At 41.2% G+C, this 26,062-nt stretch overlaps 1 protein-coding gene across 1 annotated transcript in view; it reads right to left on the minus strand.

Annotated features, from left to right (window-relative positions):
- The window catches only part of LOC130476984 (protein prune homolog 2-like), a 78,175-nt gene extending 54,184 nt beyond the window's left edge, over positions 1-23,991 (minus strand). Inside the window, exons 1-6 of the mRNA XM_056848985.1 lie at positions 23,926-23,991; positions 21,093-21,197; positions 19,269-19,471; positions 18,149-18,312; positions 4,161-4,313; positions 2,628-2,722 (exon numbers count right to left, since the gene is read on the minus strand). Of these exons, the coding sequence (XP_056704963.1) occupies positions 2,628-2,722; positions 4,161-4,313; positions 18,149-18,312; positions 19,269-19,471; positions 21,093-21,197; positions 23,926-23,991 (786 nt within the window). The remainder of the gene's footprint in view (positions 1-2,627; positions 2,723-4,160; positions 4,314-18,148; positions 18,313-19,268; positions 19,472-21,092; positions 21,198-23,925) is intronic.
- Positions 23,992-26,062: the final 2,071 nt, after the last annotated feature.

Raw genomic sequence — 26,062 nt, forward strand, 5'->3', positions numbered from 1 at the left:
AGTGGTACAAAAATTACCAGCGTCGCTGTTCTCAATGGGGCGAAAAGCCCCATTTAAAAAATAAAAAGCCTTTTAAAGGCTTTTTAAAGGTTTTCGATGGCCGGGGAATGGTTTAGGAGGTGCCGCGGCAGCGCCTCAGCCATGCTGTCCCCAGCCGCCATAAGCTCAGGAATGGGCTGTTGATGTGTCATGTTAATATTCATGCTATGCTTTAGTTCTTTCCATTTGATTCCAGACTTCTAAAATCCTAATGCATTGGTTATTGGATGTCCCATTTTGTTGACGGTACTGACTCACTATGTGTAATCCATCTTGAGTCCCTGTGAGAAAGGCGGACTACAAAATAATGTAAATAAAATAAATTAATTAAACTTTCTTTCAAGAACAGAAGTGTGAGCTAGCAGATGCCTGACAATATGGTCATTTTGTACAGGTCTATGGAGATTTCTTTGTAGACAAAGCATGGCTGCATCTCTAGTTGGTGAACTAGGCCCACTAACTAGGCATGTTTGGTATTTTTGGTATTTTTCAGGTTTGAATCTCAGGAAGAGCATAAACACTTGTGTTCCATGTTGTTTGGTTCCCCAGTACCATTTTGGTATTAGGATTCAGGGTAGGGTTCCCCACCCCCACCCCTGGGATTCTGAAAATTTTCAGGTCCATTATTTCCTATGGGTAATCTTTCTGGGGGACTGGAGTGGCTGTTTTTCAAGCAAATAACACAAAAACTGCAGAGAGCCTAGTGCTGCTTGTCTGCTGAAGACTCCCCCCCCCAAGTTTCAAGTAGATTGAACCAACTGATCCAATTCTATGGGCCCCTGAACAAAGTGCCCCCAGTCATGCTATTTGTCTCCACTGTTTCCTATGGGGGGAAATGCCATGCTTTCTCTAGGGCAAAGACACCAATAGCTGAACACACAAGTGCAAGCAACCACTGGCCAAAAGCCTCCCAATGAAAACAGAACCAACCAGCCCAACAGAACCAACATCAAACCAGAGAATCCTAGTAGACTCCCAGGCCAATGTGGCAACCCTAATACAATCAATGTCAAACCAGAGAGTGCAAGCCAAACCAACAGAGGCAAGGGACATCTGTTGCAAGCCCAACAGAACATAAGAACATAAGAAAGACCATACTGAATCAGTCCAAGGCCCATCAAGTCCAGCAGTCTGTTCACACAGTGACCAACCAGGTGCCTCTAGGAAGCTTACAAACAAGACAACTGCAGCAGTATTATCTTGCCTGTGTTCCAAAGCACCTAATGTAATAGGCATGCTACTCTGGTCCTGGAGAGAATAGGTATGCATCATGACTAGTTTCCATTTTTACTAGTAGCTATGAATACCCCTCTCCTCCATGAACATGTCCACTCCCCTCTTAAAGCCTTCCAAGTTGGCAGCCATCACCACATCCTGGGGCAGAGAGTTCCACAATTTAACTATGCATTGTGTGAAAAAATACTTCCTTTCATGTGTTTTGAATCTCTCACACTCCAGCTTCAGCAGATGACCCCATGTTCTGGTATTATGAGAGAGGGAGAAAAGCTTCTCCCTGTTCATTCTCTCCATACCATGCATAATTTTATAAACCTTTGTCATATCTCCCCTTAACCGCCTTCTTTTCAAGCTAAACAGCACTAAGCGTTTTAACCACTCCTCATAGGGCAGTTGCTCTAGCCCCCTGATCCTTTTGGTTGCTCTTTTCTGCACCTTCTGCAATATCTTTTTTTAGGTGTGGTGACAAGAACTGTACACAGTATTCAAAATGTAGTTGCACCATAGATTTGTATAAGGGCAATATGATAGCAGCAGTTTTATTCTCTATTCCTCATCTAATTATGGCCAGCATGGAATTTGCCTTTTTCACAGCAGCCACAGAGAATCCAAGCCAAACCAAACTGCCAAGCCAATAACAAGACCTGGCAAGAAGACACTGACAGAGACACACTGTAAAATTGAAGAAAATGCTGGCCCCACATATTTCTGTATATTCTGAAACATTTCCAGAATTTTTCAGGACCCATTTACCAGTATCCTAAAAAAACTTGAATACCATCAGGACACCCAACTATATAAAAAAAAAATACCAATAAGGTATTTTTGGATATATATTTGGACCAGAAATATCTGAACACATATCCCTACTCTCCTTGGTTACCTTACAACAGCAGCTGCCAAGGAGGTACAGGAACATTTTGATCCAGACCAGTGATGGCAGCCAGGAACAAGCATGTGCACAGCCCTTGCTGATATGAACAATGTTAGTTTTTCCCCCCATTGAGTCTCTTTGGCCTTCTGTGATCACCTGCTTGCTACGCCATTGTCATCAGAAGTTCAGTGTAGGATAGAATAGAGACTAGTGTCTCTACATTATTCTATCCATATATGTTGAGAAAACAAAAAAGAAAAATAAATCAAGGTAATGCCAGTCAGCTACCACTGAATGAATTTGAAACTGCCTCTACATGTACCAAAAGGGGTTTTTGCACATTAGTTGCATATATTATGTCACAAGCAACATTCTAGTAAGTACTCAGCAACAATGAAATATGCTTATACATCACAGAGAAACACATGAGGGGAAAAACTGGCCTTAAAAGGGCAATCTCATTTCGCTTTCTTCTTACCTCCAGATTCAAACATACAGTACCAACTGCAACTTTTATTTCTCCATCTGACACCTCCTTAAGATTCTTGAGAACAGCCTCCTCAATCCTGAGCCCTATAGGACAGACAGGAAAGTTATTGATAAATGCTTAGGATTAGCATCAGGGTAATCAACTCCTTTATCGTATTTTGGTCACGTCATGAGATGACAAGAGTCACTGGAAAAGACAGTCATGCTAGGAAAAGTTGAGGGCAGCAGGAAAAGAGGAAGACCCAACAAGAGATGGATTGACTCAATAAAGGAAGCCACAGCCTTCAATTTACAAGATCTGAGCAAGGCTGTCAAAGATAGGACATTTTGGAGGACTTTCATTCATAGGGTCGCCATGAGTTGGAAGCGACTTGACGGCACATAACACACACACACAATCAACTCCACCTTCCGAAACTCCTGGAGACTTGAGGGCATTACCTAGGGAGGGCAGTATTAGGGGAGAGAAAGAGATGATCCAGCCTGCCTTCCAAAGCTGCCATTTACTCCAGGAGGCTCCGATTGCTGTAGTCTGGAGACCAACTATAATTCCAGGAGAACTCCAGGACCCATGTTGAGGTTGGTAATTCTACCTCACACACAGCTAATCAGCAGCGTCTACATTGAAAAGATCTAGGAATCAGTCTAGAAGTAAGAAATTGTATAGTCAAGCGCCATTTTTGTACTATCAAGGTGATTCTGGAGCAATCCATAAGAGGTCTGCTTGAAAGCAAGTCTCATTTTATTCAGTTGGGCTTACTCCCAGGAACGTCCTCTTAGGACTGAAGCCTCACACATGACAGTCTTCTAAAAACTACAATGAATACAGGAAGATAGTGGCACAGTCCAAAGATGTTTAGGCACATCTAAGGCTTAGTTTACACAAGCAGCAGATTAGATAGTAAGTTTATTCCTCAATTGTACTTTTTCAGACTGCAGACAAGGGCTCACATAATAAAAAAAGAAAATGTCCCCACACATGTAAAATCTACATGGTAGAAGGATAGGTCTCTCTTCTCAATGTTTAGTTTCATATATGCAGGGGTTATTTTTTTGTATGGAGGAACATTTAGTTATGTGATTTCCCACCTGTATTCTGAAATGGTACCGTCCAGATAGATATTTATGACATCATTTTTGAGAATTAGGGTCCTATTAAAAACTAATAGAGTTTAAATTCTCAGTTAAGCATTTATGAAAAATTGAGTTAAATGGCACCAAGAGTGGAGTTGTTCATTCACTGATTGTACCGCATACACACATTTTGCTATCTTTTCCTGGACATATTATCCCCCATAACACACATAAACATGCATTCGAGGTGGGAACTGTTCCAGTAAATTAAAGAGCCATTCTTCCATTGCATCCTAACTCTAAAAATAACCACCACACAGTGCAATGGGGGGGGGAATGATTTTGTAGATTTATAGGTTCCATGATGCCATACAACATCACCTTTCATATTAGTAAACAAGGTAAAAAGTGTCCCAAGGGATCAACTGAGAGAAAGGAAATGCTGTACCATCAGCATGAAACTGAGCCTCCTCTAGAACACTGATAATCTCCTCACGAGGTAACAGCTCTGGGAATTTCTCTTCCAATCTGGAAAGCACTTCATCCTGTTCTTCAGACATTCTTTCAGAATCCACAGCAATTGCTTTAAATAGGATACTGCCTGTGATGTTTAAGAGGAAAAAGACAAGAAGAAAACAGCATTCTTATCTTCATAATGAGATAATAGTAATAGCTATCATTTTGTTTATTTTCACTTTCCCCTCTTCATGGTGATTTGTTTGATACTTCTTCCACCCTGTTTATGTCTCTTTAACCTAGAAAAAAACTTCAAGGTTACAAACCAGAGAATCACACAGCTAGTTTTATATACCCCAAAATAATGTAGGGTTTTTCCTCTCCAGTCAGCAGCCTTCCATGCTTGCCTCAAATTCAGTTTGCATTATGTGCTGGAAATGGCTGGGGGAAAATGTTAACAACCTTTTTAAGGAATATACCAGTCCTCCTAAAGATGCTTCCAGGATTGCTACACCAGTCTGAGTCACATAAACATATATGAAACTATTTTCCTTGAAAAATTCTTAAGAATTACCTTTGATTAAGTGTGAATTTAAATCTTATACCTGATGTGTCCCAGCTCTTTGTCCAAACAAGCACATATTTTGTATTCAAAAATGATTTTTTAAAACAAAGATATGTACACAAAGATAAGCAGTAGTTAACAGATACATTTTTATGAAGATTGTTAGAACTAACTGCCATTTTAGTTTCAGCAATTTTAGTTCTCATTTCACATTTGTATCTCGCCTTTCCACCAAGGAGTTCAAGAGTAGTGTACATAGCCAATACTCCATCTTGTCATCACAAAAACCCTGTAAAAGAAAGGACATGGGCCACATATTCAAATCCTGTACCCATAATTCCCTTGTGCAGCATGAAATGGCCTGGACCCATTCAGTGCCAACAATAATTGCTCACAATGTGGCAGGCCAATATTGATGGTAGCACAATAGTGCAGATATTTTGGGATATTCATCAAGCATACTTAAGAGTTGTGCAAAATTAAGAAAATCAGCAGCAATATTTTGAACATGATCCTATGCTGGGCAAATGCAGTCCAAAACTTCAAAATGTGACTGCTATTTTAAATGTCTTTTTAAAAAATACATATATTTTTAATATATTGGGGTACAGAAAAAAGAAAACAAGGGAGAAAGAAAAGGGGGGAAATAAAAAAAATATGTCTGTGTACAAGCTTCAATGTAATAATACATACATACACCCTTCATCAACTTTAAATTACACACTGAAACGCAAAAAAGGTTGGAAGCACTTAATTAGTAATTAGAATCAGGTAATGGCTATTACAATGCAATAAATACATAAACATTTCTATATCAGTTAAACTAAAACTGCAAACTCCAAATGCTAAATACTAGTTTGATGTTCTGCCTCTCTGCACACTAAAAAACAGAGGAGCTTAAGGCACATGAATATTTGTCGTATAGTGGCTGCCATTTCAACTTTATGTCATCTATTGAATTCATTTTCATCAAGTGTGTTAGTTTTGACATCAGAGCAAAATCAAATAATTTGTTAATCCATTCAGCCATATCTGGAATCATAGACGTTTTCCAATAAGTTGCCTATAGAATTCTGGCAGCAGTAGTCGCGTATTGAAAAAGTGGTCTTGAGTGAATTGAGCTCACTTGAGGGGGTATTATGCCCAGCAACATATATTTAGGATTAACTCAAAGTTTGCCTGTAACATGTCCTGAATTTCTTTATGTATTGCTGTCAGGATTGTTTGGTTTCAATGCCTGTCATGATGTATATAGTAATTTATTTATTTTGGTAACCAGATCAAAATGTGTGTGTGTGGTGTGTGTGTGTGTGTGTGTGTGTAAGGGAGGGTTCTAAGAATTCACACAGCAATGCAGAAAAGTGACCTTGAGGGGCACAGATAATGCTGAAAGCCTCTGAATGAAGAGAAACCACCTGGACATGAGGGGGATGGGATCTTACGCTGGCTATAACCGGAGTCTACTGGAATGAGTGGGTCATTAGAATCTTTGTGCTGTACCAGAGCTATGAGATTTTCTGAATGCTCCCTGGAATTACAATAAACCACTGGTTACTGCTGAACCACTACTGAGTGCCTGGAATTATTGGAATATTGTCGGGACAATGAGAAATCTCCCAATTGCCTTCCAAAATTGTTGACTTTTTTTTGCATGTACAGCATTGATGATAAAAGGTTCCCTCTGTTTCAGAGCATTTCCAGCAATTGACTTGATTTGTCTTGTATATCTTTTGAAGATCCTTTGGTGAGAGGTACCATCTGTAAAACGTCTTATACCAATTTTCTCTCATGGCTTGCGAAGAAGAGAAATTTATTTTGATAGTCCAAAGTCGTTCACAGATTTTCATTGGGATCATCACCAAAGTTTTGCATCCATTTAATCATACAGGTTTCTACTTGTTCCGACACTGTTTCATATGACAATAAAAGTTGATATAATTTAGTCAGCAAATGGTCTTGTGATTTTGTTATTATTTGTTCATACTCCGTTAGGTTTCTCATGTTACTTTCGCCGTAACAGTCCTTTCTCAAGCAGTGAACTATTTGATGATACACAAACCATGAAATATTTATATTTTTCATTTTGGAGTTCTTGTAAAGTCTTTATTTTACCATTTCTTGTCAACAGATCTCAATAGATAACATAATCCTTGCTTTTTCTGGTAGAAAAGTCCAAATACGCTTTGGTAGGTGACATTAGTATTGATGGGGAAGGACTAAGAATTATTTTTAGTGGTTCCCATATCTTCACGAGATGTCCTCTAATATTACCATCATATCCTGTGAGGTCTGTGGTCTTAATATCTTTCTTTTTCCATAAAAGAGGATGAAAACCTTGGTCCATACCAATTTGTTCCAGTCTACTCTTCCTATCTTCGGGATGAATTATCCAATCTGTTAGTGAAACAAGGGAGGCTGCTTGATAATAAAGTTTAAGATTTGGTAGCACAAGTCCACCTCTCTTTTTTTCATCTTGGAGAACTTTGAATCTAATTCTTGGTGTCTTTCCTTTCCACACACATTTATTTATCTTTTGTTGCCACTTTTTGATAATTGATGCCTTTAAGTAAATTGGAAGTGTCAGGAATAAAAGTTTAGTTTGGGTAATATGTCACTATTTTAAATTTCTAATGACCTGTTTGTGTACTGAACCAGTCTGATTCACTTATCACTGCATCATCAACCTTAAATAGGATTGGGCTGGCATAACAGACAGATTGAGTATCATGTGCATTGCTCACCACTGTACTTACAAAGCACCAGGAACTGGGAGAGGCAACAGAGTGGAATATATAGGGGCTACAATATACTGGTTTAGCTACCTTGGGTTCAGAGTTCTAAAAAAACAATGCTAAGAGAAGAGAAAATCACACTTCAAAATACTTTAAAATACTTGGCTTACAGTGGAAAGTAATAGGTAGCAGTCAAGTTGGAAAACAAGGCAAGCTCATTAGTTTAGAATTAATGCTGATGAGAAGATCAGAACTGATTTGTAAGCCTAATTGTACAGAAAAAAGATCAAGAAGGTCATGCTTCAGTACAGCTACAGTAACACTATTTGATTAATTTTATTTTAATTTATCACTTGTCTACACAGTCTAATTAAATAATTGATAACAAATTGAGTAATAATTGCACAACAGCTTTTGCCAAATCAATTGAGGATCTCAATTAAGATAAAAGATAAATGTCGGGATTATATGGTTGTATGTGTTACTGATGACAAAAGCAATACATAAAAAAGAAACCATAATTGATACTTATTTTTTTGAATCCTAAGCATTACTCCTTTTCGGAGGGGGGAGAATCAGGCATATTGGAGTAGCTGTTATAAATCAGTCATGGCCAGACATTTAAAACATTTAGACTGGCAAAGCCTAATGTTCTAAAATATATTGATGTTCCAACTTAGCCTCAGATTTGTAGGCAATTGTGATGCATATAGGGTTAAATGTAAGCGCTGAGACTAAGGAGTTCTGTCAGCCAAAGCCAGCAGGCAGTGGGCAGAGTCTGGTGAGCTGCCAGGAGTCTTCTTGGAGGGAGAGAGACGTTTTTGATCCTTTAACTCTGAGCTCCTGAACTGTGCCTGTGTGTAGAGACTCTAAGAACCTATGTGTTCATTATTATATGTGTGTATAAAGCAAATCTGAGCGGTGACAAGGGGAAGATTGTGGTAAAAAGAGAAAACCCTTTCTTCAGTCACTAAGTGGGAGGTGGCTCCTGAAATAGGGAGACTCCTAACTCAGTGTTTTGGGGGAGAAAGATTTGTTTTCCAGAGGAGGTGGACAAATCTGAGGAGTGGGAAAGGTTGTGGATGAACCTCCACTCTCTGGTATTCTGTGTGCTGGGATAAACTGAGTCCACACTGAGTATACTGAGTATATGCATATATTGAACAACATCTGAGTATTTTACTGAATAACCTGAAGAAACTGTACTGAGAACTAAGTACCGTGCCTGTAACCGTTTAAGATTTGAGCTGCTCATATCCAACTAAGCTTTGTGCCTTTCTTGAAGAAAAACAAACTACCTCTCTGTAAATAATAAACTTCAATTTATATTAATTATTATAAAATCAGTTACAGCCTCTAAGCCTCTCAATTTCACCTGGGGAGAGGAAAGGGAAGCTTTCTCCTCACACAAAATTGACAAGGTGTGGGGTTTAAGAAATACTAAAAACCCTCACAGTTATTGGTAACAGCAGAAAAAATTGTGAGGGTTCAAAAGGGAAGGAGGACCCTCACAACACTCATATGAGGAAGACAGTAAAATAGCATTTCCAATCTTAAGTGGCAGCAAACTGTTCAACCTAACTTTGTGAAATCCCTCCAGGAGGAAGGTGCCTAAGGATATAACAATGGGGTGCAGAATTCAGAAATGCAACTAGTTTAGCTATAGCCTCAAAATGTATTTTGTAGGAAATCCACAATGAGTGAGAAAACCTGTATGAATCACACCCTTCCCAATATGAGCAAAACAAAGAAAATTGCTTAAAGTTTTTTTTTTTTTGCCATCAAGTCACAGTTGACTTATGGTGACCCTGTAGGATTTCCAAGGCAAGAGACCTTCTAAGGTGGTTTGCAATTGCCTGCCTCTTCATCATGACCCTGTTATACCTTGGAGGTCTCCTAGCTGAATACTAGCCAGGGCCAGGGCTGAGAGTGTGTGAATGGTCCAAAGTTGTCCAGCAAGCTTTCACTGCACGAGTGCAGATTTGAACTTGGGTTTCTCAAGCCCTAGTCTGCCACAGTAACAACTACACTATGCTGGCTCTTATGCCCTAACCAACTCCATATATATATGGGGGAGGGCATTTGGAAGCAATGCCCCCCCCCCACTATTTCATACCTCACTACTGCATTCCCAAGTTTAATTTTTTAAGTCTCTAGCTCTTTCCTTTATAGACGTACAAGGCAAAAAGTTAAGGACGCCTGGACTCTTGCTGGTTTGGCTTGCAATGTTAGGGTTGCCAACCTCCAGGTGGGACCTGGAGAGCTCGCAGAATTACATCTAATCTCTAGATGGCAGAGATCCCTTCCCCTAGAGAAAATGGTTGCTTTGGAGGGTGGAGTCTATGCCATTATATACCACTGAAGTCCTTCCCCAAACCCTGCCCTTCACCCACACATCTTAAGGAATTTCCTAATCCAGAGTTGACAACACTAGCTCACATAGTAATCAGCAGCCACAAATATCTCCCAGATTGATCAATGATCTGATTGAGTGATCACTGAGCCGTTTGTTGGAATTCTCTGGATGGCTGCATGTTTACCACAATAGCACACAAAACTAGCTTTTGTGTATGAGTGTGGGGTCAACATGCATAGTTTAGTAAAGAAGCATGGGAGCTGTATTTTCCCCATAGCTTCCACACTAAAGAGTTTCTCCCCATTTTGGAGCTCTTTTTCTGTAGTGGAAAGCTCCCCCCCCCCCCGATTCCAGTGAATTTCTTCCCATTTGGGTCTCTGTTTCTGTGATGGAAAGATTCCCCTGCAAGTGCCTGGTTTATGAATTTCTTCTTAATTTGGGGCTCCATTTCAGCATATGGCAACTCCCCCTCCCACCTTGAACATCTTCCCATTTTGGCTCCATTCCACCATTGGAACCCCCCTCCCTAAAAAAAAAGTCTTACAATTTGGATATTTATTTCTGCAAAGGGGAATCGTGCCCACCACTGCCTTATTAATGACATTTTCAGTGTGGTTGATTCTCTTAGTTTACACTAGTTAGAAACATGTTCAACAATGGTCAAGACATTGTCTCTCCCCCACTCCATCTCCCTTTTCCAGGAAAACAAGCATTGGCTCCCACTGCACTATACAAATATGTAAAGGGTTTCCAAAAAAACCCCATTCACCTTCGAAAAACATTGTAAATGTTACCATGCATTTCTATGGAGGAGGGGGCAACCCGTTCCGGACCCCATAAAATTGGACTCCCTGACCCAATCTTCACCAACCTTTGGGGTTCATGCAAGTTGAGTCCCTTTAAGCTACCCTGAAAATTTGGGAATGCTACCTCCAAAAATGCCCCCATGGGAGCTTCAGTAAAGAATTTTCCATAGACTATAATGGGCCCAGTTTTTTTTCTCCTGTAAACCTGGAAATAAGCCAAAAACCCATATTTACTGGTATGGATATTCAGCTTATTTTGGGTTTACCAAAAAAAAAAATAAAAAAAATCAGACCAAATAAACCCAAAATGTACTAATTTTTTTTTGAACAACCCTATGTGTGTGTAAAGTGCCATCAAGTCACAGCCAACTTATGGTGACCCCAGCAATGGGCTTCCAATGCAAGTGAGAAGCAGAGGTGGCTTACCATTGCCTCCCTCTGCAGAGTCTTCCTTGGTGGTCTCCCTTCCAAGTACCGACCCCACTTAGCTTCCAAGATCTGATGAGATTGAGCTATACCATGCTGCCTCCCTCCCAGACACACAGATATCAATATGAATTTACCTAGTGGCACGTGGAAGTACTACTATTAACCCAACTATTCAATGCAACACCACCAGTCCTTATCCAAGATGTTTCAGTGTTTAGTATTATGATGGCCTGGCAATCTTAGCCCCCACACCAGTGTAATCATGCCCCCCTTGCCATAAAATGTCTGGGTACAGGCTATTTCCCAACTGGCTAAAGACCTCAGTGTCAAACTTAACTTCTATATAACCTACATATATTTTCTATGGCCATTTATGCAGGGGAGACTTTGCCGCTCACTCACTGCAGAGTTTAATAAGGCAAACCAAATATTGCCTATTCATGGGTGCAGATTACTACTATAACTGACACAAATGTAGATCCAGAAATCAGAGGGTTTATATGTTACTAAAGGATACAATTCCAAACAGCTGTTAAAATTAGGTGCCTGCTGGTTTTGTTCAAGTGATTGTGTCCTTTGTGAAAGGATACTGCTGTTATACTTTCTCCATCAAACAGTTTTGCCTGCTCCCATGATATAGCATTTGTTTGCCCTTGAAAGGTACTTGGCTACTGACTCAGTCTTGCTGTAGGATTCCCAGTGGCATTTGTTTTGTTATGACTTATTGCCTCTAGTTTGTACTCTCTAATTTCTGTAGACATGCATGCATATACTCTCATAGGTAGACTGATAATCTTGGGAAACTCATATCTTACAGATAGACAGGTGTACAACTGCATCTCATATTACTTCTGTCCCAGGAAATACTTATAGGAGCTCTCCTATGAAGTAAAACATCAGAAAGTGTGCTGGTTGTTGTTTTAATTATACGTTGGCTGATGCACACAACCATGTTACTTATGGAGGAAGTGTCATCAAGTCACAACTGACTTAGACCAACCCAGTAGGGTTTTCAAGGCAAGAGATTAACATTGCCTGCATCTGTGTAGCTACTGCCTCGGCATAGCAAGCTTGAACTTCCTTGGTGGTCTTCCATCCAAATACTAGCCAGGGCCAACCCTGCTTAGCTTTGGAGATCTAACAAGATCCAGTCTTTACTAATTTACCTGAAACAGATTTTAGGATCCCCTCTGGGAACTTTCTAAAAAAATTGGTTCTTGTGGGTTATCCGGGCTGTGTAACCGTGGTCTTGGTATTTTCTTTTCTGACCTTTCGCCCGCAGCTGTGGCAGGCATCTTCAGAGGAGTAACACTGAAGGACAGTGTCTCTCAGTGTCAAGTGTGTAGGAAGAGTAATATATAGTCAGAAGGGGGGTTGGGTTTGAGCTGAGTCATTGTCCTGCAAAGTATTAAAGGTAATGTGCAAATCATTGTCCTGTAAGTATCAAGATAATGTGCTAATGAGGGTGTGGTGTGTAAATGTGGAACCATTGTATCCTGAAGTGATCTGTTAACATGTGGAATCCAAGGCTAATTTGCATGGCTATTGTGGACTGTAGTCTTTGTTAGTCTGGAGGTTTTCAGGACAGGAAGCCAAGCCTTATTTATTCTTATTCTCTCTTTTCTGTTAAAGTATACCTTGCAGTTGTGGACAAGTTTACATCGGGACCACACAACGCAGCATATAAACAAGGATAAAAGAACATGAAAGATACTGCAGACTTGGCCAACCTGAGAAATCAGCAGTGGCTGAACATGGACTGACCCAAACAGGACACAGGGTCTTATTCCAAGACACTGAAATACTGGACAATTCTACCAACTATTTTGTCAGATTGCACAGAGAAGCCATTGAAATTCATAAACATCAGCACAACTTTAACAGAAAAGAAGAGAGTTTAAGAATGAATAAGGCTTGGCTTCCTGTCCTGAAAACCTCCAGACTAACAAAGACTACAGTCCACAATAGCCATGCAAATTAGCCTTGGATTCCACATGTTAACAGATCACTTCAGGATACAATGGTTCCACATTAACATACCACACCCTCATTAGCACATTATCTTGATACTTACAGGACAATGATTTGCACATTACCTTTAATACTTTGCAGGACAATGACTCAGCTCAAACCCAACCCCCCTTCTGACTATATATTACTCTTCCTACACACTTGACACTGAGAGACACTGTCCTTCAGTGTTACTCCTCTGAAGATGTCTGCCACAGCTGCGGGCGAAACGTCAGGAAAGAAAATACCAAGACTACGGTTACATAGCCCGGATAACCTACAAAAACCAATGAACTCTGACTGTGAAAGCCTTCAACAATATTTTTTCTTTAAAAATTGTTTTTCATTTGCTACTTTCCAGTCATCCAGCATGGAGGATGATTTTAGCAACAAGTTACATATACTGGTTTGCAGATCAACAATTTCACATTTGAGTTGCTTAAGAACTCTTGGGTATATGCCATCTGGACCAGGAAATTTATTACCTTTCAGTTTGCCTAGTAGTCCTAGAATGTTATCTCTCATCACCTCAGTGCTATCACACAGCATTACTTCACTTCATAATTTAGTTTAGAATGAAGTGCTTTACCAAAAGCTACAGCCAATTATAGAAACTAAAATATATATGCTAGAAGTAGAAAATGTTAGCCAAGATATTAAGTCTTGCAGAAGCATATCAGATTTCATCTTTTAATTTTTAAAAGTACAAATAAAAATATATAGGCTCAGAAATATCAGTATAAGAAATGAAAGAAAAGAAGTCAACACAGAAAGGTTTGTTACCAAATGGAAAGAGACAGAAACTCAGTGATGAAATGAACAACTCATTCCATCCTTTCCAAGGAGAAATTTTTATTAGCAGAATTCCAGTTTGATCAAATTCTGAGTTTCTCAGAGATCCTTTTTGTATTAAGGAACTCTTTACTTCACTTGAAGGGGTTAGAGAAAAAAATGTTTCCACCTTTCCCAACCCCCAGTTGGGGGTCTATCAATATTTTAAAATTTGCTTTCATGGCTTTGAAATATCCACTTCCTTTGCCTGGCTAACATTGAAATCTATAAAAGGTCAGTGATGCAATCCACTTAGCCTTCATAACCATATAAGAAAAAGAGTGAACCATTGACTCTCCTGTGAATCATCCTTCTTGCAAGCAAGATCTCTTTAAAGGCTGGCTTTCCTCCCAAACTCCTTAGAAGGAACTTTTTGCAACAATAGCTGATGCAAACTGATAAAATAACAGCTGAATCCTCGTCCTCCGAAACTCTGCTAGATCATCCATTGAGCTGGATGACGATTTGGGAGCTGCACCTAAATCACATTATGAATTACAATGATGTTTCTGAGTGCCTTAAATTGGCCCGTGTTTACATGTAACAATCTGTGCACCTTGTGGTATCCTTCAAGGCCTTATACAAATAAACAGAAGGAGGCATTTCACAGAGTGCACTGACCTAAGGTACCTGACAATCAGTTTTACTGAATTACATTCTTGCCAGCTGGCTCCAACCAAAAATGTAATGATTCAGCAATTTAATGGATTCTGAGTTTGGCAGCAGTCCCTTAGTAAACATCACTTGGGACATAAAATGATCGGGCTCAAGTCTCTGGCAGGTTTTCTAATTGTTTGCTTCTGGCATAAACCCAAAAATGGAGCAGGCCTTGACTAACTGCAGACTGGCTCTTATAGCATTCTGATTCTTGAAGCAAGGTCTGCTAGAGTCTGCCAGCAGGAATTTATTGTGTACCTGAAGGAGTGACAAAGATATCAGGGGATAGCAGAGCTTTAAAACGACCTTGAACATGAATCTTCCTCACATAATAATTTTAATCTTTGCACAGAGGCTTACTTTCCTACTCTGCAACATTCTAATGCTGATTCCCCTGTATATCCAGGGTTGCCAATCTCCAGATGGGGCCTGAATTAGGTTGGAATATTTCCTGAAATCCCCCCACCCCCAAAATGTGTGGATTTCCATTTCTTCCACCTCTACCCTTGTATATTTAACACTCTGAGAAAGAGTTCTAGAACACTCAATAACTAGCTTAGTATTCTGTGGCAGGTCCTAAAACGCTATTTTACTACTGCTGCTAATCAGAATACTCGCTTGTGAATTACATATATACTAATGGAAAATAAGTCATGACAAGTGAAGAACCCACAAGGGGAAGATCTTGTTTTCCCTGTATCTCCCTCTCCCACTACTCCCTCTTTGCCTTCCCTGGCAAAGTTCCCATAGCACTCCCTTTTCCTACTTCCTCTCTTCTTCCCACCCACCAGCCACCTTAACCTGCTTTCTGATCTTCAGATTTCCCTCCCCTGAGAGCCTCTCCCCAGGAAAATCTGGCCAAATTGTGCAGTGGCCAGCACTGGGCTGGGCCTAATTGTGTGGTGGTTGCTGACAGGCAGGATCTTAGGACTGCTAGGTCTTCCTCCCCAGCAGTCCTGGTTTACCCCCACCACTCAGTAAGACTGTGGGGGTGGGAGGGATGGCAGGAAATTGCCATCTCTCCAATGGCATGACATCACCTCTAGTGCAAACCCAGAAATGACATCATCACATTAGGGCAGTCCTCCAAGAGTTTGAGTGGACTCCTTGAGCATCACCCCCAATGCAACAGCATCACTTCCAAGTTCACAACAAAAGTTGTGACGAAGCAACATGAGAGCAGCTGCAATTTTTTTGTCCCCCCCCCCTCCTGCATTGGGCTAGCAACTTTACCAGCCTCAATTGTGCTATGGGTGCTGACAGACAGGCCCAGTTGTTCAGTGGCTGCCGGCACCAGGCTGAACCCAGTTGTGAGCCTCCAATAGTCACCACTGGACCTGTCGCCAGCAAGTCCTGCTCCTTCAGAGGACATGATAGGGGAGGGGTACAAGACCTTTTCCAGTGCTGTTTTGGCTTCCAAGGACTCCCCACCATGGCTTTGCAGAAACCAAGGCTTAGATGGCTCAGCAATATTGTTGTGTTGCCGACCAACCCCCAAAATGGCCACTGAGAGCTCAGGGGGAATTCTTTTCTTGTTGTTTCTATTATTTGGGGGAATTTTAAACCCACAATTAAAAAACATATTTCAGATTTTTCTGCAACCTGGGAATTCTTTCAGAGTTGTGCAGAAACCCCCCCCCCATCTATCCCTATCTCCATTTTACAGATCTATTGATCCCCATTTTATGGCTTGGTTCAGAATGAGACGTATACTGTATACACATTTACAAATTCTTGTTAAATATCCAAAAATAATCAAAAAATGTCCAACAACTGTTATGAATTGAATAGTACAAATTTAGACTGAATATTAGCAAAAACATTCCTAGGTCTCAGCCAGATTTCTAAAATGTGACTTCACTTTGAAAAGTCAGATTGAATGAAATAAAAAATCTGACAAATATGAAAAAATGTAAATATGTAAAAAGAAAGAAAATGATTGTCATGGTAGCTTTGGACTGTAGACAGATGATAACTGAATAGGGTTTTTTTTGCAGAATTTAAAGGAGAAAGAAGGATATACGGGGAGGTGTTGTTACTATTGACTCTTTACTGGGCCTCTGTCTGTGTGGGGAGTACTTCCGCCACAACAGAGGATGTAAAGAATGTTTCACTCTGAATGCTGGCTTGATATATTTTGATTCTGCTGCTAAGGAGCAGCAGCAGGTGGTGAAGGAAGAACAGAAGGCCTGATGGATTACAGAGGCAAGGAAGGGCAAGTCAACAGCTCAGGGGTCCCCAAAGTATTTTATTTTTACTCATATTTTTTACTCTGCTTTCCCATCCAGTAGTCCATCCTTGAAGTTGTTAGGGAACAGAGAGCAGTAGCACATTTCCTATTCTCCAGAAAAGCAATGTACTCTGCAAATCCATCATTATGGATAAAAAACATTCCTGGCCATCACCAATATGCGACTTTACAGAAACAAAGCTGGGATCTAAAGAACTCCCAGAATGCTGACCAGCTCTTATAGGAAGACTGTAATCCTGTCCATCACAGGTACACCCACCTCACTTACATCAGGAGCAGAAAGGGGTGAAGTATATATCTCAGTGAACAGGATCAGCCCACTGTCTTGGAAACGTGGGTGCTGAGACATCAAAACTATTTCATAAAAATACAAGTGTGATACCTATAAATCTGAAACTGATGTGGATGAGTGTCTCATTGGGGGGAGGGGATCCAAGCTATGGACCCCAAATGATGACTCCCCCTCCCATCCAGCATAATGATTAAAGGATGGTTGATTACAGCCATCCAGTTTGCCAGTCCCTAACCAAGACAGAATTCCTTTCCACAAAAAAGGCATTCATTGCCACAAGATGTTTTGAGTGCTAGTAGCTTAGATCATGTTTTCAGACACATTCATAGAGCGTGGATATATCAATGTCTGAGTAAATGATGATAGCTAGAAATGAACCCTCATCATGCAAATTATGTTTATCAAGGACTGAGGACAAAAACATGGTGGAGTGATGCCTTTTCCATCATGGTTTGCTTGTGTGCTTTCATGGGATATCTGACTACTGTCAGAAACTGAATGCTGAACTAAACAGACACCAAATTGATCTGATATTCTACCAATAACATTGTATGTTTGACAGAACACTGCAAATTGGAGAGAGAGCAAAGAGCCTAGATGAGTTGGTTTGGAAGAAGTGGGGTCACCTGCTCAGGAACTATATAACCTGAAGCAAGGGGCATAAAAAGCAACATTAGATCAATATATGAGTTTGATCCTGTTCACTGGCTGCTGTATGGCATTAATGTCCAAATCTCGTGTGCCTCAGGAACAAAGCCAAAACAATGCTAGGAGATATTCTGGTACCCAACTGATGCGCAGATATCGTTAGCATTCTTGTCTAATGATACAGCAAATATCCCAGCCATGCCTATTTTTAAATGCACATTTTTAATCTTCCATTTAATGTTACTCTTTAACAAACTCTTTACACCCTGCTTCTTTTATGCAGCTTCCTATGGTCTTTGAAGGGATTGTTAACCAAAGAATGGATCGGAGTCTCTCTGCATGAGCAGATTCAGAAACACTCCATTAAACCTTTCAGTGTTTAATATAAAGAGTAATCTCTCACCTCTGAGGAGATGAGCCAGTTGCTGAGTGATTAACTCTGGTGCCTCTTGGAGAATCTCTTTTGCTACTACGGAGGAAGAAGATTCTAGTAACTCCAGGTTGCCATCACATCGCTCCTCAGGGTTGATGACTCTGACAACAGCTGACTCCAGATTTTTATCTTCACTACAATACAAAGTTTTCAAAGGTTGCTTTCAGTTTAATTTTCTATTTGTTCAAACTCTAGAATGCAATGCAGCAGTCATCCATATGTAGTTAAATGGCGCAATTTTTAAGTGGGATTACTAGCAAAGATTGTTATGTTACTTCATTTTAAGAGTTGTTATTCAAGATCAACTGAAAATAAAAACACACAGAAATCATTGCTATACTGTCACTCTGTCCAGTTGACAGGTTAACCCACAGGAGTGATACATCAGTTGCATTTCCCATTATGCCAGCACACAAAATGGGTGACTCATGCACATTTCCTTTTTTAGTGTGTTGGGTTACAAGCAACATCCTCAGTTGCTGCCAGACACTTGAGGTCAATCCTGACTGTGTGATGCTGCCATTTCCTCTCACTTTTTTGAAATGCTAATAGTATTGGATAGAAGCAAGGAATGTAGAACCCTCCCTCCTCTAGCCGAAATCTGTGTTGTCCTCTGTGCACAGGCCGAATGAAAGGGAAGATTAGTAGTGACTCAAAGAATGTCAGGCTTTCAGTGTTGCTGGAAAGTGCCTGTGTGCATGTGATAGACAGAGAGATACTCACAGACAGAACAGGAAGCATTCATACATTCAAGCTGTGTCTGTGGAACTTATTTCATAAGGCTTGAGTGAATGAACTCCAGCTATGTAAACATGACCTTTGTAAATATATGCAAAACAACAGAAATACCGTAGCTGAACTAATATATGATACATCAGATGTCTAATAGTGGCACTGTGTAATATGAAGTCTCTCTCAAGATAACTGATCAAGTTTCTAATAGAGATCAAGCCAAGCCACACAGGTGACAGAATCCCCCTTCAAACAGTTCAGTCAACATTAAATTCAGGGACAGAAGATCTTCAGTGGCAGCCAAGGACAAATCTATACTTAAGCCAAATTGATTAGAAACCAATACACAGCATGATACCTTGTCAGCGCACTGCCGTTCACAAGAGTCAGAGACAATTTCCCATCATTGTTCAGCTGATGCAAATTGATTTCATCCCGGAAGACATGAAGAGTCTCTGGGACATTCAGCTCCTCCAAAATAAACTTTGTTTCTGTGTAGAAGCAGAATTCTCTTCTTGGTAGGTTCACTACTGGTAAGCACAGGATGTCAGGTGGACTGACCTATAACAAGAGAATTCCTGTGATTTAGGAAGCTCTCCGATAATGTGTGAATAACAGGCATACAGTGTTTACACTGGCCACAGGTCAACGCGTTTTCTACATTTATTTTTTATTGTTACTGATACTACAACATAAAAAACAGATTGAATGCCTTAGAGAGTTTAAAACAGAACACCTGCACAAACAACTCAACAAAGGTCATTTATGCATGGGAGTTTTACCTGAGGTTCGTTGCTGGCTGGGAATCTCTGCACAAGCAGCATCCAAGCTCAAATCAAGTCCCACCCCCTTAAATGCTGCTTTGTAGTTGGCTTACTTGTAGCGCTTACTGTGAGAGAAGATCCCCCCCAAAAAACCCAATTACCACATTAAAAAAGCATTTTAAGAACAAAAACCAAAAAATGGAGCAATCTGAAAGGAAGGAGGGGGAGAAATCCAAGCCTTGGTTTTAAAAAGCCTTTCTTTTGCTCAGAATGAGCTCTGAGGAAGCAGGAAGCATTTGAATCCGTGCCTGTTCACATGGTGCTTTGTGATTGGCTGTAAGAGAAAGCAGCTTCCTGTGGCCCACACTTTCCCCACTTTCACACAAGCCGAATAATCCACTTTCAATGCACTTTGAAGCTGGGTTTTACTGTGTGGATTGGCAAAATCCACTTGCAAACGATCGCTAAAGTGTACTGAAAGTGGATTGAAAGTGCATTATTTGGCATGTGTGAAAGTGCCCTTTGTCTCCTGCATGGAGATTTCAGTCAGGCTGAGCTCAGGGAAGAGAGAAGAGTCAGGTTAACAGAGGAACGGGAAGACCCAAGCATTGCAAGGGCTGGCAGTGAGGTCATTTTTAATGGACGGAAAACTCATGCAGAACTCCAAGGAATAATCGAGTCAGACAGGGGGCGAACATGAGTTCAAGTACCCATGCATAAATAACCATAGAGCAGTGGTTCTCAACCTTTTTTGCTCCATTCCCCCCTTTCACCATTGTTCAGAATATAATTCCCCCCTTCCCAAGATCATCATAAACTTTATTGAATGTCGCAGATTAAATTAAAAACAAAGTACAATTTTACAGATGGTACATAATCTACAGGACATCACACTTTGCTGAATACTGGTCCCAATCCCCCCACCCCGAACCCTAAAATTCCCTCCCTGGGGGAATTCCCCCCTTGTTGAGAACCCATGCCAAAGAGGACATAACACACAAGAGAAGGAACCAGGAAACTGATGACGGAAACACACCAAAATGCAGAAGGTTAGCATATAAACATCAGTTTTTAATAATTTCTTTATAATGATCACTATGCTGGGTGAAGCAAGATGAGTATTAAAGAGCAGGGCATTCCAGTTACAAGCTGCTGCTACTAAAGAAAATTCATGCAGGTGAAGGAACTCCAAGCCTTCTGTAGGAAAAGATTACACAGTAAGGTGGTCATTGAATCACTGTGTTGGATCTTTAAAAGAAAATGTAGTTCAGTTATTTCTTAGCCTTAGTTCCCCTACCAGAAAATCAGAATGTTTTCTTCATGGCATCTCATAGTCATGCTCTGAGATGAATAAGGTAGAATATTTACATATGATAAGTATTACAAAGCATAAGGTAGTATGTGTATAAAATAATTACCTTATCAAGATAGTAGGCATATGTTAAAGCAGAAGTAATAGAATCCACATCACACAACTTCTTTCCAAGGACTACATGTACTTTTTCCAAGTGTTTATTCCGACTCTAAATAGCAGGAAATAGGAAATACAGATAAATGTTATATTATGAAACTGTTGTATCTGTTCCAAGACTAACTTGATTACATAGAGCCACTAGGTCTATCATTCAGCAGTTATGGGACTTGAAAGGAAAGGAAGTAAGAGGTCTATAATATTTAGCATCTGCTGAAGTACTTCATTCAGTCTGACACGCCCACAGAGACATCTTAAGGATACACACACACATACACATTTTGTTCATCACAACAAAGTTATGGGAATGTACAAGGGCCCTGATCTTTTTGTGTGGGTATTCATTTTATTTGTTTTAAATAATTCAAGCCCACAGAGCAAAAAAGTGCAAACTTGTAGTAGGCTTTTTTTCTCCCATACAACAGAGGGGCTCTGGAAAAACATGTCGCTAAAAATATTCAGAAGAAAACATTAAGTTGGTTAAATGGTTAATGGAGTAAGACATATTAAGAGATATAGGAACTAGCTGTGATCAGCCTAGAGAAAAGGAGCATAGCCATCACAGTATATTTGACAAACTACCTAAAGATGGAGATCAATAGATTTTTCTACCCATTCCAGTTCATTACCTGTTCTATGCACCTCTTTAACTATCCAGGAATTAGAGATTGACTATGAACACAGGTCAGAATACATTTGTGCATAAATATGGTTGCCAACTTCCAGGTGAGGCCTGGAGATCAACTGGAATTAAAGCTGATCTCTAGACTACAAAAATCAAATTCCTCTGGAGCAAATGGTTGCTTTGGAGGGTGGACTGTATGGTATTATACCCAACTGAAGTCCCTCCCCTCCTCAAACTCTGCCCTCTCCCTGCTCCACCCCAAATCACCAGGAATTTCTCCATCTGGAATTGGCAACCCTATTCAGAAAGCAGTCACATACTGGGGCATAAAATGTGATGAAAAGTATGAAGGAGAAGGTTCAGAATATTGGCAAGCCAAAACAAACAAAACTGCTCTCAAGCATCACTAGAATTTGTGTCCCTCGATAGATAATATGGGATTTAAGGAAAAGTCCCCATAGTCAATCCAATCACTCGTGAATATTTGTATATATGTAATTAGAGCACTCATAACTTACAGAGCAATCCTGAAGGGGGGGAGGAAGAGGATTGGAGCCGGTGTGACCCCTGAGCCAGCATTAGGGTTGCCAACCTCCAGATACTAGCTGGAGATCTCCTGCTATTAAAACTGATCTCCAGCCGATAGAGATCAGTTCACATTTTCGGCTTGCTGCACCCGGCAGCAAGCCACTCAGGAGGCGGCATGGCTGCACCGTCCCCAAGCCCACTGCAACTACCCTCCCCTTAGGATTGCACTGTGAATGTACTCACAAGCTCCTGAGGCAGCTTCCACTCTCATTAATAAAAATGCTACCAAGTATTGTTAAAAACAGCAGTGGACAATACAAGCAGCAGCAATAGTAGTAAAATCAATACCATAATCAAAACATTTATTTAAAAGACAGCAGAAAAAACAGCAAAAAGGCAAGTCAGTGATTTATTTTACAGAGTATCAACAAAAGCCTGAAAAAAAGAAATGTACACAACACTTAAAACTAAAGAGGCTGTATGCCAAACAAATATCTGCGGGGAGAGCATTCCAAAGGTCAGGTGCTACCACAGAGTAGGCCTTATCTGTAGTATAGCCACACAAGACTGTGATGGGTAGGGTTGCCAACTGCCAGGTAGTAGCAGGAGATCTCCTGCTAATACAACTGATCTCCAGCCGATAGAGATCAGATCACCTGGAGAAAAATGGCTGCTTTGGCAATTGAACTCTATGGCATTGAAGTCCCTCCCCTCCCCAAATCCTGCCCTCCTCAGGCTCCGCCCCAAAAATCTCCCGTCGATGGGAAGAGGGACCTGGCAACCCTAGTGATGGGCTCTAGTGAAAACACCTGAAATATAACTGGAATACTGTAATAAACACCATACTACTGAAAGTATTGCAGTTGGTGCACTAATCAGAGTCACTTTGGCAATTGGACTCTATGGCATTGAAGTCCCTCCCCTCCCCAAACCCCTCCCTCCTCAGGCTCTGCCCCATAAACCTCCTGCTGGTGGTGAAGAGGGACTTGGCAACCCTAATGAGCAGGCTAGTCAAAACATTCTGGCATAGCAATGCTCTAACTAAGATTGTACGATTGACCTTTTTAACTATCACATGTTTGGCACAATATGGCTTAGAGCCCACTCTTTCATAAATCTGATATTTTGCCCATGAAAGTTAATGGGTGTCATGGGTCAGTCTCAGGAGAATGAGTCATCCTCAGAGGAAGAGCTTGACCAGGTGGATCCAGCCCCACTGGGCCAGCATCAGGCTTTGCAGCCTGAAGGGTTATCAGATCCATCCCATATCAGTCTCACAAGGAGATGGTAGCTCAGCTGTCAGGCTGCTGACCTCCTAGAGCCTCCGCATGACTCACAGCCTGAAGTCTTGTCAGGACCCACCCTGCAGGGAGCCTGGACCCAGTAGCCTAGCTGTCAGCCCTCAAACTGCTGACTGACCAGAGGCATTGTCAAGGGCTGACAGGGGGAGGCAGCGACTGAGAAAGGCATTAGTAACTAAAAGGCACAGTGTGAGGCTTGAAGCATAATGGAGCTTGCGGAGGGCACAGAGCGGGAAGTCTTCACAGGATGAAGACTAGCTCAGGCAGGCATGCTAGAAAAGGGGTAGCTGGGAAGAGGTGTGATGAGGAAGCAATGTGTTACTTACCTTGCAACTTGCTGAATCCCACGCTGAATGGCTCTCTCTGACCTTGGACCGGCTTAAGTTGACCATGTGTGCTGATTCTGATTTGGCAAAATACGGACTCTGATTTCTGGCATTCTGAACTACTGACTGTATTTTCCTGACTACCCTCTACAACCTCCAAGCCCCGACAGTGTCTTCTCTCTTCGGTGCTCCAGAGACACTGTAACCCAACACCGGGAGTTGGCAGCCAGCCAGAACAGTGGTGCTATAACATGCTATTGCTACAGTATAATCATCTGGACATCACATCCATTAGAGTGATAGACAGTGGTGGTGGTGGAAAGTGCTGTCAAGTCACAGCTGACTTATGGTGACCCTGTAGGGTTTTCAAGGCAAGAGACGTTCGGAGGTGGTTTGCCATTGTCTGCCTCAGCATGGGCTGAGAGAACTGTGACTGTGCCAAGGCCACCAGCAGGCTTCATGTGGAGGAGTAGGGAATCAAACCCAGTTTTCCAGATTACAATCCACCACTCTTAACAACTTCACCCGTATCTGAGCCCACAGCAGGTCCTGAAGCAGGGATCTGGGGTATGCAGGGAAAGATTCGTCCTGTACCCTTCCATTCAGCTTTGGCCAAATTAAGAAACTTCAGGGAGAGCAACCACTCTAGCAGAGAAGTCTCTTAACAGCAATTGGCCAGAACAGATGTTATTCCCGAACCCACCCCCTCATAAAGTCATCCCAGTTAGACTTGCTCAGTGGTCTGTGAAGTCTGTTTCTGATGCTACCTATAGGCAGCTGATTGCTTTGTTGAACTTTCTGAACTTTTTTCTGTGCATTGCTATATACATCTGGAAGGCCTTGTCTGCTCCACCACTTCTATTTGACTGGGCCTGGATCTGGCAACTGACACAGCAGTATAATAAGCTTCTGTTCTCTTTCTCTCTCTCGCTCCTTCTCTTTGCTAGTGTTTCTTCAGAGGCTAATGGGATTCTTCAGTAAGGTGCCAAATTTATCTTCCAGCATTGATTATTCCATGTCAGTTAAAAACACAAATAATTCACATCAAATTGCCCTGCCTGCCTTCCTGTTATCAAAATTCTTCCTCGCTTAGCAAAAGTAATGCTTAAATCATCATTATATTCCTGGAAGAGCTATGTTAAGAAACACTCCTGCCCATTAAGATAGTTTCAGGTGGGTAGCCATGTTGATCTGCAGTAGAAGAGCAAGATTCAAGTTCAGTAGCAGCTAAAAGAGCAGCAAGATTTCCAAGGTATAAGCCAGGGGTGTCAAACTCAATCATTATGAGGGCCAGATATGAAAAAATGTCACTTGGTTGGGCCAGGCCTCACCAGCCCAAATCGAGTGTTTGGAGGATGGCTGCCATGGCTGGCGGGCTGGATAAGAGCTCTCAAGGGGCCAGATCTGGCCCGCAGGGCTTATGTTTGACACCCCTGATATAAGCTTTTGAGAGTCAAAGCTCCCTTTGTCAGATACAAGTAGGAACGGAGATCCCTGAGCCTTTATATCTACGTCAGAAAGTGGGGGAGAGTATTAAAGAGAAGGGAGTCAGGATGCAAAGATACAATGCAAACTGTAATCAACTTGATTAGAGCAGGAGAGAAACTGTTAGGGGTGAGAAATTCAGACAATTAGGATTCTTATCTCACTACAGATGCTATGTCCCTATTCAGCCTTGGTGGGTCAATTGTTCTGAATTTGTGAATGAACTCAAGTTCAGCAATCTCGTGTTTCATTTTGAAGCTCCTCTATTTGAGGACTGCCACTCTTAAATCAGCAATGGAATATCCTGGAAGATTAAAATATTATCCGATTGGTTTTTTAGTGTTGTGGTGCAGAGTGGTAAGCTGCAGTACTGCAGTCCAAGCTCTGCTCATGATCTGAGTTCGAGCCCAACGGAAGTTGGTTTCATGTAGCCGGCTCAAGGTTGACTCAGCCTTCCATCCTTCCGAGGTCAGTAAAATGAGTACCCAGTTTGCTGGGGGTAAAGGGAAGATGACTGAGGAAGGCACTGGCAAACCACCATAAAACAAAGTCTGCCTAGTAAATGTTGGGATGTGACATCACCCCATGTGTCAGGAATGATCCGGTGCTTGCACAGGGGACCTTTACCTTTAACTTGTTTGTCCAATGTACA

Source organism: Euleptes europaea, chromosome 4, assembly GCF_029931775.1.
Source record: "Euleptes europaea isolate rEulEur1 chromosome 4, rEulEur1.hap1, whole genome shotgun sequence".
NCBI classification, from domain to species: domain Eukaryota; kingdom Metazoa; phylum Chordata; class Lepidosauria; order Squamata; family Sphaerodactylidae; genus Euleptes; species Euleptes europaea.